Consider the following 12,853-nt stretch of genomic DNA (forward strand, 5'->3'; position numbering starts at 1 on the left):
CCTGCTATAGCGGATCTTACATTCTGTTTCTCCTTTTTTAATTTTGTGTTGTAAATTCCCCTATAAAGATGATTTTCGAAATCCTCCCTGGTGCCCATGGTACTCTACCCTAAGCTTGGAGCAAACTTTCTTTAATTAATAGAAAGTAGTCAAACTGTTCCAACATTTCATGACAGCTTTCGAAGTGTTTAACAAAAAAGCTGGAAAGTGGTGCAGAACTGCACCGTTTTAAGAAGGGAGGAAAAACAATGTTCCTGCAAATGTCAGTATTAATTCTGCTCCTTAAATAATTTTTCATGTTAATCAAATCTGCCTTGAAGGAATTAGACTAACATCATAGTAATAAGCGAAAATAAATATATTTTTGGATTAAGCAGTGTGTTGCCTGGGTTACACTTTCTTTGAACATCATGAAAAACATTTGTTGAATAATTTAAACTTCCAATTAGCAAAATACAGTCTTGCTGCACCGTGTCTCTGTAAAGTGTTCACTGTAATGTGTACCGTCATTAAACTAGTAAAGTCACAAACATTGACCAAGTAATGGTTTGGGCCCAATTCTTCAACACAGTGTGAACTCTCTTAGGCAAGCTTCCTTATCTTTTCTTTAAGTGGTTCGTCACGCTTCTCAAAGGACATTTCTTTGGATGTCAGCTGCCTTTTGTTCCATCTTCTGTAAAGATGATCCCGCACTTCTTTAATAACGATGAAGTCCAGGGTTCAACATTAGGTGGAGGTCAATTCATGAGTGATAGTGTTTTTCTGTTTAGGTGCATATGTTTGGGATCATTGTCGTGCTGAAACCAAAGCTGTTGCCAGTCAGACACGTTTCCAATTTTATTGTTTGGTGGATCAAAATCTGATGTTTTCTGCTTTTATAACTCAATTGATTTTGACAAGATGTCCAACACCATTGGCTGAAAGGCAGCCCCAAACCTGACAGAGCATCCACTGTGTTTTAAACACAGCTGTGGACCCTTGCTGTTGTTCCTGAGCTACAACAGCAAACAGTAGATAGAACATCAGCTAAAGTTATAATTTTAAAATTAAATTGCTCATTTTTATGTTTAGACACAATGTTAGTTAATCCCTTGAGTTAGGTGCCTTTTTTATTCTTGAATTATTCATACAACAGAGTTAAATGGGTAAACTGATCAGGTATACTATCAAGACCACTTTAAAAAATGACAAGATTTTTCTTTATATAGCAAAATATAAACAAATGAGCAGCTATTCAAAACATATTTGTGGTAGAATATAGTTAAGGTTATGGATTGTGGTCTTGCTTTAAGAGAGCAGAAGTCACTTTAAGTTTCTCACTATTCAACCAGGAGAGTCTGTAGCTCAAGAGGTAGAGCAGGTCATCTGCTGAGAAGAAGGTTGGCGGTTTGATTTCTAGCTGCTCCAGTCTACATGCCAAGTATCCTTAGGCAAGATACTAACCCTGGTTGCTCTGTGAATGTGATAGTAAGCACAAAAATAAAAAATAAAAAAGTGAGTTTTTGAATGAGGCAAGTTGTATAAAGTGCTTTGAGTGCTCGGATAGAATAGAAAAACGGCATGTAAGAACCTGTCCATTCAGCATTCTATCTGTTGTCTAAACCTCTGGGTGACTATCATCCATCTATCCAGCATATATCACTTCATTTCAATGAATCATATGAACATGACTGCTCATTGCAGTAATCTTCATGTGATTGAGGCAGATAATATATATCTGCTCGCTTCTTGTTTCACAGTGGTGGAACTCTGCTGACAGTGAGCGGGACCAACCTCGCAACCATCCGAGAGCCAAAGATCAGGGCCAAGTATGGACAGGCAGAGTCCTTTCATGTGAGTACTGATGTGACTGACACACCAGCTGCAGAGTGTTTACAGTATACATTATTCAGATATACACCTAGATACATACATTAACTGACAAATACTCTGAAACAGACCTCTCTGTGTACAACAGCACATTTCCAAAAAGCTTCTTCTATGTGCCGCTGAAGGTGGCAGACAGTTTGTCTCTGAGTGTTGCTCACGACTCCTCGTTCGGCAGCTCCAGCTTCAGACATCTAACGCTACCCCGGGCCATAAAGCTTTTCAAATGTCACCTCACTGTGCAGAGTTTTACAGAAAAAAAGAGACAGCATCAGAGGCTACGCATGCTTTATTTGAAGAGCTGAGGAATTTTGTCCCTTCTATTAACAATGTTGGCAAAGGACTTTGGTGATTGTCAATATGAGCTGAGTCTTTGTAGTTGTCAGGGTTAAGGACTAAACCACAAACAACACTAATGCACTTCAATCTGCGGATAAAGCTGCCATTTATGGAGGGGAAACAGCCTACAGGATGCATCTCAAACAGCTCTTTATCAAAGCGCTACTTTGCACTTAAAGGACTTTTGAACAACAAATCACAGTTACATTTTTCTTACTTCCAGTCCAGGATTGGGTTGCTATTTGCAAGACTGTAGACATACGTATGATAGGCAATCCATTACAAGGAAAAAAGGCATAATTTAAACTTTGCTGTTACATTTAATAATAAAATGTGTTGCATCTAAGACCGTAGTAGCCAAGCAGTCTTATAAATTAATGCAAACACGGCCATGACATCATGTATTCATGTATTCTCCAAAGCAATGGTGTAAATACACTCTCAGGTACAAGCAAAGGCACGGAGCACATTGCCCGTTATTAACAGTTGATCATAAATTTGCAACCAATTTACATTTCCAATAGGCCTAACAGCATTGTAGTTTCACAGGGCATTGACTTTAAAAAGGATGGGTTATTATGCCCAACAGATCCATTTAAAAAGAAAATTATAGCCTGCGGGTTATTTCTAAAAGAGGCAATTCTGCCTTTTTTTACTCAGCATGTAACCACCTTGTAAATAAAACTAGAACAACATTAGTGTGTAAGTGTTTAGCAATTTAAGTGTTTGGGATTTGTCCCAATCTAGATTCGACTGTGTATGGTAGCTGCACAGCAGGACTAAAAACATTTCTCTTTCATGTCTCACTTTCAGAACTGCACAGTGTATAACAACTCAGTCATGGTGTGCCTCGCTCCGTCAGTGGCGGACTCGGAGCTTGGTTTTTCCGAGACTGGCACCGGTCCCGATGAGATTGGGTTCTACATGGACAACGTGAACGCTCTGGTGGTGGTCAACGAGACATTCAGCTACTACCCCGACCCGGTGTTTGAACCGTTGAGTCCCTCTGGGATACTGGAGCTCAAACCCACATCGCCACTTATTCTCAAGGTCAGAAAGGAATACTTCTCCAGCTGGCTGTACCATTCAGCTTATTTCCTCGGTCTGCTTGATCTGAGGTTTTTGTCTAACACTGTCTAGCATTGGCACAGTACTAGCAGGCTTCGTATATACTTTTTAACTTGTCAGGGACACATACACATACACATAATGCAGCTGTGAAGATAAAAGAGATTCAAGTACACATTAATGTTACCTTTGGACACCTTTTACTTACCTTTAAGTGGAATGGGAATAAGGCTTTTGACACCTACACAGAATTAAAAGTTGCCGCATTTACTACTTTCTTTGGTTGGAGGTGTATAAAGAGGTGTTTTTCTTTCACTTGACTCTTTATATGAAAGACTTTCATGCAGTGCAGTGGGAAGTAGAAAGAGAACATTTATTTAGTTTTTTTCCCCCCCATTGTGGAATCAACAGTTTTATCTAGTATTGGCTGATAGGGACTAAAAGGTTTCCCCGAGCTTGTATCGATCGGCCAGGTCATGTCTGATTAAAAAAAGAATTTAATTACATTTTTGTTAGGCCATGCCTTTTTTTAACTGCTCCTACACTTGTAAGACATTCTTAATTTACCACTCAGATATCAGAGATCAGTCATTATTAGGTTTTATTTTTCTTTCACACCTTCATAGACAATATTCCTTCTCATTTCTAAGTAATGACTACTGATTAAATAAACACGAACCCATGGTTGTTAGGTTTTTTTTAAAATCAGTTTTCATTTTTCAGTTGATTATGGAGTCATATATATTGTACTAAAAGATGAAAGGAAAAGCTACATTGCAAAGATAGTATTTGTTGTTCCATGTAGAATCTGATGAAAGAAACAGTGTTGCCTTATATGACATGTTACTGTACGTTACTTTGTATGTTACTCTGGTTTGTAAGTAAGATACTGAAAATTGTTAGATGGTTGTTGTTCTAAACCAGCCATTCCCGAGGTCAAGCGGCCCACTTAAAAACCATGAAATCCCAGCCAATCTTAAACATTTACTCCAATCAAAATAAAAGACAAAGTGATATGCCTTCTTGAAATTTGTATTAAAAAATCATAAACAACACGGGCTGTCAGTTATAAATTGCTACCCAGTCATATACAAAGTGTTAAGGCCAATGTGTGACCCACCCCATATGGAAAAGATATATATAAATCTTATAAAGTTTGTATCTGTCTTGTATGAAACTTGTATGAAAAGCATACAAGAGTGAAAACACATATAAGATCCCTTGAAAAATTATATAATGAAACTTGTATGTTTTGGATACTTACTAAAACAATATATGAAAGTAATGAGAAAGTGGCCACTTTCATGAGTAAATCATGCAAGCCTTATATGATTTATATATAAATGAAAGTGGCCACTTTCATGAGTAAATCATATATGTTTTTACTATTTCTTTTCCATATGGGACCTGCCACTGGGAAACAAACTTCAGTGCAAGAACAATACATTTAAAAATAGTAATATCATAAACCAGCTACCTCCTGTTACCACTTTTAGTTTTCTTTTTATATAAATAGATACATTTATATCACTATGTAACTATACATACTTATTTCTGTAAAACAGAAATTTCAAACTCAAATCCTGTTATTTCTGTCCACCTTATGTACCTTTGTGGCCCACCACACTTTGGGCGTCACTGTTCTAAGCTATCACACAACTTACTTAAATATGATAATTGATTAGCTTTGATAAATATCACCATTTAGATCTAAATCCATGCAAATCCCCTTACAAGGTGACAGAGTGCAAGAGCCTCAAAAGAATTAACTTCATTAAAATGACAGCATTTCAATTGGCACGTAATCGCACGTTAACATGTTAAGAGAACAGGCTTTTAGAGCAACGATTAATCCATGTGTTTGGCAAAGTTCATGTCAACAATCACTCTGAGCCAAGGAGAAAAACTAAAATTTGTACTAAACCCTGACAGAAACTTTAGGTATCTTTGTAAGTAGTAAGCTAACGAGCTTAAGCTAAATAGCTAACTAGGTTGTGTATGCTAAAGGTTGTGCTTTATATTAGACCAGATTAAAGAGGGCCTTTGCTTTACCCATATCTTACACTTCTGTGTTTATACTTTTGGTTTATGAAAGTCAACAAAGGACGGCACTCTCTAGGCTTGTTAAAGGTCAGCATGTCTCCCAGAGGCTTGTGTGCAGGAATTTCAAAGCTTGACAGGCCTGCCATGGCTAGCTCGATTGCTTTGCTCTGATTTGACAACTGGCGTTGACTGAGGGTGTTATGAGTGACAGTTACTTTCTGTAAAGGAAGAACTCTGTAGAACACAAAATTAAACCAAAGAACTATATTTTTGTTTTTTAATTTAAACCATTCATTTCATTTTTTACCAATGTTTTTTACTCTCATATTAACCACAAAAGTTTCAAACATACTGAACTCTTCTGTTAATAATGGCTAAACCAGCTTTGAGGGACACACATAAACACGCTCTCACAAGCTGTTTTTCTTCTTACAAAAAAAAAGAAAAAACTTTCAAGTCTGTTAAGGTCTTTTGGTAAAAATAATTTATAAAAACCCTTCACAAATTCATAATTGACAGGTGAAAGCAAATGTCCACACACACCAAGGCCAGAATCCGTCCTTCAGTAAGTAACAGCAGCTTCACTGACTACCGTCCTCGCCCACAGCCTCGAGGTCTGTTAAATAGCAGTTCTTTCAATTTGTGTAATTAATTTTTTGGAGCTGAAAGGCCAGTATGGAAACGCACAGGCCTAGAGGTTTGGATTACATTGGTTTTCAGTTATTTATTTATTTTTTTCATTAACTGTGATTGGATATAAGTATGGGAAATTAATTGGGACTTTCTGAGTTGTGCGTATGCCTCATTGCATTATCTCACCCAGCTCACCTGAAATGTTTAGCCCGAGAGTAGCTGAAAAGGAATTAACGCGGCTGTTTCGGAGAGAATATATTTATGATATTAAAATAATCAGTGGAGAAAAAACTGAGCCGGGTTGAGACAAAAGGTGCACTCCGTCCTTTTAAATATGGGCTTTAAAGCATAAGTAAGCTCTACGGAGAGCGCACATACTGTAAAGACACAAAGCAGAATACATTTCTTTAAAGATCAGTGTCACGCCGATGTGCTGTAGCTTTGGCTCGAATGTGCCTTGACTATCTCTTATGTTATCACAGAGAGAGTGCGCTACGCTGTTTATTTCCATAAAGAGATTGAAAGCGGCGTACCCGCCGTAATTTATTTCTTAAATGATAATTTATTAGCAGTGAGCCTCTCAGTAATTGCCAAATCTCCTGCTTGGCTTGTTGGTGAAACTGCCTACCCACTGGAAGCACTGATGAGATGGACAAAAATGCAATTTGGCGAGATGGGATGTGGGGGTAGCGTTCCTCAGATGCGTGCACTGCGTCTGTCACGCAATTAATTTCTCATCTGTAGTGTCGGGTGTGTTTTTACTGAGGTAATGTTAGTGAGACGGAGAGAGAAAGAAGAAGGAGGAGAAAGAGAAATAAAAAAATAAACATTCATCTGGTCTTGGTGGTTTGTGAGTGCTTCGATGTGTGTGCTTGTGTGATTTTTCGAGAGCGTGTCCCTGCATGATGCTTCATGCCTGTTGTGTTTATGTGTGGCAACAGCTCTGTGTGTGGCTGCAACTCCAGTGCTTGTTTGGCATGAACTCTGCCTGTATGTGGCCAGGAAGCTGTGAGCGCACGTGTGTGTGTGTGTGTTTGCGAGATGGAATGGGATGCATGTTTACAGGGTTGCAGAGCGGGGCTGGGTGGCGGCCTGCAGAGACGATGGGATTGGAAAACGGAGTCTGTCTCTGTGACCCACTGCTAAGCCAGCGGGAGACGCCACAGCTATCTCCTCTCTCACTCCTATCCTCTGTCTGTCTGACTCGCTCGCTCTGTTTTCACGTTCGTTCCCTTTCTTTCTCATTTTCGAGCGCGCCCCTTTCATCTTTTCCTACCTCTCTCGAAATCTCTTTCTCCGCTTGTGCCTTTTCTCACCACATTTCCTATCAGCCTTGTTTTCTTTGTATTCGTCTCTCCCCCTGTATTTGTTTTTTCTTTCTTCCATGTTTTCTTGCTGTTAACGGTTCCTTCTTTTCACACCACTAACTGCCTCCTCCTTCCATCACAGGCAGAGTGTATATCAAATCGCACTAGATATTGAAATGAAAGACTGGAACGGAAATTGACAAATGTTAGAATTTACACACCTTGAGGGTGCAGACTTTGTGTTGAGTACAGGACATAAGAAAAAAAAACAATCTGTGTGGGTTTGTATGCCTCCCCAGTAATATTATTTCCTCTAGTATACATACAGTAGGGTTTGCTAAACTTATATCTCACTTATTTCCTGAGTGTTTGGCTTGAAAGTAATGTCCAAGTCCAAGAAAAGCAGAATTAGAACTATCCAAAAAAAAAAGCGCTGTATCTGGAGTATCAGTTACAAGCACCAACTGATGCTTGGAAACTGCTGCAGTAATCTGTGAGGCCTAAGATTTTACTAATGATGAAAAGCAACTGTAACCCTGACCCTGTTTTTTTTTTAGGATAATCAAAGGATTTGGGAGAAAAATGACTGGTTTTATGCAGTAATGTGCAAAGTCACTAAGCCATTCCTTTATTTCTTTACATTTCGCTTCAAAATAGGAAAAGGTACAGTGATTTAAGGCAGTATATAAGGCAAAAACAGACTTTTTACAATTTTAAGGAAATTGAAAAGTCAACATTTGGTATGAGCACCTTTATTTTTCAACACTGAACTCTGTTTGGCAAGCTTTCTAGTCTTCAGGATAGATCTCCAGGCTTCTTGAAGGACATCCAAAGCACTTCTTTGGATGTTGACTTCCTGTTTTTATTGTTCTCTGACAAGATGATCCCACACTTCTTCACTAATGGTGAATTCCGGGCTCTGGGGAGGCCAATCCATGACTCATACACTGCCTGTATGGCATGGCAGTGTGTGGGGGGGATGATTTCAATCCTAAAAAATGAAGCCATTGCCAATCAGACACTTTCCAGATGGCCTCCACCATGTTTTACAGATGGCTGTAGACCCTCACTGTTGTACCTCTGTCCCGATGTCTTCCATACACATTCACAATGATTTGACCCAACTACTACATAAGACCTGTCACCACTGATTTTCAGCCCAGTTCTTGTGTAATTTGATACCTTTCCATACCTCAGCCTTTTCTCTCTGTTTTCCTTCCTTAAGAACAGCCATTCTTCCATTGACACTATGTCTAACGAGGCTTCGGAAAACTGTAAACAGATCAGGTGAAGGGTTTGATGCTTGCCCTTCAGCTGATGGTCCCATGTTGATAGTCCAGTTAATGGTTTTGTGTCAGGTCTTAAGGACATGACTTTCAGATGCTGTTCATCCGTTGCAGACAGCTTTTTAGTTCTGCCACTTATTCTTTTGTCTTCCACTTGACACCTTTCTTCTAATTCTTTAAGGACACACTGCATGACATGTCGAGATATGCCACGTTTTTGGCTAATAGCTCTTTGGGAATTTGTCAGTACAAGAAATACAATTTAATGTCTGTCCGACTGTTATCTTCGGTATATTTCACAGTCTTTGTGCTTTGCAAAAAATGTAAGTTGTCTGTTATGTGTAGACAGAACACTGTTTCTTCATTTGACTAATTTTTTTATGAATAATTCATAGGTAGGTCAGTATTAAGTGTCTTAAAAATGAAAATGGTCAGATAAAAATGATTGATTGATTGAAAACAGCCAATGTCCAAAGAAAAACTTTGGGGTTGTGAGTTTTTCATAGTAACTTATGTTTATTAGATTTTTTTACCCCTTTCAATAATTGGAACAGCAATTTTAAATACTCCAAAGTCCCATATTAGCACAGCGTTGGGGTTTACTTGTCACTGATGATGAAGCTTCAAAAGGCTTCACATTGTCTGATGACAAAAACAACTATTTGATGATTTAATGATTCAAATTCCATGAAACTTCCTCAGTCCACAGTTGATTTGTATTGTGAAATTAGAGGCACCTATTTGACAGAAAATCAAATAGAAATAAAAGCCGAAATATCAACAACCTAACCCTTTATATGTCCCTTGGTGAAATGTTCCTTCACAGCGATAAAGACAACAGAAACAGCTTCACACGTTTGCTTGATTTCAAGTAATAACGTCAAGAAATCGCAGGACCTAGCTGTCGTTGAAGATGAATGTTTTTTATGACATTGTAAATATTTGACCTTGTATAAGCGTCATGTTGTCAATGGCATTTGTTAGGTGAAGAGTATGGAGAACCACCAGTTTTATCCTTTAAGGGATATTAAATTAGCAAATTTATTGTCACTGACTTTCTTGTCAGTTATGCAGAAACTGGAGTGATTTTCATCAAAGATGTGAAAATCATATCATTAGCAGAAAAATGTTCTGTTGTGTGAGCCGTCAAGAAAGGGTGGATAAGTAAAAGTAATGTAAAAAGAAAAGCTCATGTTTCTCACGTTGGAGTTCAATGAAAGAAAGAAATCATATTGTCGGGCCTGCAAGTAAAGCGTCCTGACGATGAGCCGAGTGCCTGTCCTCATTACTTTTCTCCCTGTGTGTGTTTTTTAGGGCCGTAACCTGATCCCAGCGGCTCCGGGCAACAGTCGCCTGAACTATACGGTGCTGATTGGAGAGACTCCCTGCATCCTCACCCTGTCTGAGAGCCAGCTGCTCTGCGAATGGCCCAACCTCACTGGACAGCACAAAGTCACGGTCAGATCACAGCTCCTGCCTCTTCATCTCTGTCCCCGCCAGGCACGATGACCTGACGCGACTTTGGTTTACTAAATTGCTTGACTTTTCTGTCCTGCATTATCAGCGCCATCGAAGGGGGGTGGTATATAAAAAGGGAAGTTGCTCAATATTATGGGCTGGGACCTTCATGGTAGACTTCTTTCCTAATATAATTACTGGGCCAGCTTTTGGTGTTGCAGGATTCTTTGACAAGAAGCAATTTATTTTTTAAAAAAAAAGACCAGAAAATATAACAAGCTGTTCCTGGTGTGTCCACGCTGACCCAGTAATTCCTGTTGATGAATATGGAAATATTCTGGTCTGACAATCTCAGCCTGTAATGTCACTCTAACCTTGTTGTTGAGTTGTGTGAATAGCCCCTCGTGTCTTTTCTAAACAGTTTCCTCTGACAGATCCAGGATGTGCTTCAGTGAGCTTGCACAACAAGGCTGCTGTTAAATATGTTACGCTTAATTAACATGTTGATCTTTATTGGCCTTCATATCAGCTACACTGTTGATGGAAACAAAAAAAAAAAAGGTGGTGGAAGTTTACTCTTTTTGGTTTTTAACCCCCCAAGAACCAGAACAGTGACAATCTAAAGCGTCGACTGGCACGCTTTCAGCCACTGCAGTGCTTTTACTCTTGAGTCAGATCCATTAAGTAGTGCTGCTCACAGGGAAAGTCGTTCACTTGTTCACATAATGCACTCAACACGACCACGTTGAACCTTTAGACGTGTCTGCAGACGCAAAGCCGTGTTTCTTTCTCTCTGCCGAAGCGTATCCACATCAACAGCTGTGCAAGCATCAGCACTTCTCCGCTGCAGGCGCTGCTGGTTTTAGATTTGAGAGTCCCTCTGTGCCCTTTTTTTCATTTTTCATGTATTTTTTTTATTAGCTTCACTTTACTGTGATGGCATAGACATTTAATAGTACACGGAATATAATGTACCTAACCCGCAGTAAATCCACAGCCAGCCAGTCCTCCGCCTACACTCATCTCTAATCAAAGCAACACTCATCTTTCCTGCGCCATACTCCTCATATCTTCGTGGATCCACACTTAGGTGAACAGAGAGCACCGGCTCTGTCACAGGTCTGTTTTTTCTACAGCAGACACTTTGGCCTTTAGCCTTTTACAATGAAGGTTCTCAGTCTATCAGTTGTTTAGTCTCAAAAAACTCCATTAACACTTGAAAAAACTGTGATTTCCCAAAGCCAACAAAAAAAGTCTTTATGTTTTGTTTTTTTTTTTTTTATCCAAACATGATAATAACAATTGTCCCAGATCCAAACATGCTAATCAGATTGCCAGGATTACAGGGAGTGCAGAATTATTATTCAATTATTATTGAACAACAACCATGTTCTCAATGAACCCAAAAAACTCATTAATATCAAAGCTGAATGTTTTTGGAAGTAGTTTTTAGTTTGTTTTTAGTTTTAGCTATTTTAGGGGGATATCTGTGTGTGCAGGTGACTATTACTGTGCATAATTATTAGGCAACTTAACAAAAAACAAATATACACCCATTTCAATGATTTATTTTTACCAGTGAAACCAATATAACATCTCCACATTCACAAATATACATTTCTGACATTCAAAAACAAAACAAAAACAAATCAGCGACCAATATAGCCACCTTTCTTTGCAAGGACACTCAAAAGCCTGCCATCCATGGATTCTGTCAGTGTTTTGATCTGTTCACCATCAACATTGCGTGCAGCAGCAACCACAGCCTCCCAGACACTGTTCAGAGAGGTGTACTGTTTTCCCTCCTTGTAAATCTCACATTTGATGATGGACCACAGGTTCTCAATGGGGTTCAGATCAGGTGAACAAGGTGGCCATGTCATTAGTTTTTCTTCTTTTATACCCTTTCTTGCCAGCCACGCTGTGGAGTACTTGGACGCGTGTGATGGAGCATTGTCCTGCATGAAAATCATGTTTTTCTTGAAGGATGCAGACTTCTTCCTGTACCACTGCTTGAAGAAGGTGTCTTCCAGAAACTGGCAGTAGGACTGGGAGTTGAGCTTGACTCCATCCTCAACCCGAAAAGGCCCCACAAGCTCATCTTTGATGATACCAGCCCAAACCAGTACTCCACCTCCACCTTGCTGGCGTCTGAGTCGGACTGGAGCTCTCTGCCCTTTACCAATCCAGCCACGGGCCCATCCATCTGGCCCATCAAGACTCACTCTCATTTCATCAGTCCATAAAACCTTAGAAAAATCAGTCTTGAGATATTTCTTGGCCCAGTCTTGAAGTTTCAGCTTGTGTGTCTTGTTCAGTGGTGGTCGTCTTTCAGCCTTTCTTACCTTGGCCATGTCTCTGAGTATTGCACACCTTGTGTTTTTGGGCACTCCAGTGATGTTGCAGCTCTGAAATATGGCCAAACTGGTGGCAAGTGGCATCTTGGCAGCTGCACGCTTGACTTTTCTCAGTTCATGGGCAGTTATTTTGCGCCTTGGTTTTTCCACACGCTTCTTGCGACCCTGTTGACTATTTTGAATGAAACGCTTGATTGTTCGATGATCACGCTTCAGAAGCTTTGCAATTTTGAGACTGCTGCATCCCTCTGCAAGATATCTCACTATTTTTGACTTTTCTGAGCCTGTCAAGTCCTTCTTTTGACCCATTTTGCCAAAGGAAAGGACGTTGCCTAATAATTATGCACACCTGATATAGGGTGTTGATGTCATTAGACCACACCCCTTCTCATTACAGCGATGCACATCACCTAATATGCTTAATTGGTAGTAGGCTTGCGAGCCTATACAGTTTGGAGTAAGACAACATGCATGAAGAGGATGAAGTGGAAAAAAT

The 12,853-nt window shown here is 39.5% G+C and overlaps 1 protein-coding gene across 3 annotated transcripts in view; it reads left to right on the forward strand.

Annotated features, from left to right (window-relative positions):
• The window catches only part of LOC146364258 (plexin-A1-like), a 309,896-nt gene that overhangs the window by 239,215 nt on the left and 57,828 nt on the right, over positions 1–12,853 (forward strand). For all 3 annotated transcript variants that reach the window (XM_084916148.1, XM_084916150.1, XM_084916149.1), the window contains exons 17-19: positions 1,740–1,833; positions 3,019–3,255; positions 9,857–10,000. In XM_084916148.1, coding sequence (XP_084772274.1) covers positions 1,740–1,833; positions 3,019–3,255; positions 9,857–10,000 — 475 coding nt within the window. The remainder of the gene's footprint in view (positions 1–1,739; positions 1,834–3,018; positions 3,256–9,856; positions 10,001–12,853) is intronic.

This window comes from Perissodus microlepis, chromosome 20 (assembly GCF_051167445.1).
Source record: "Perissodus microlepis isolate ML-2025 ecotype Zambia chromosome 20, ASM5116744v1, whole genome shotgun sequence".
Lineage (NCBI taxonomy): Eukaryota > Metazoa > Chordata > Actinopteri > Cichliformes > Cichlidae > Perissodus > Perissodus microlepis.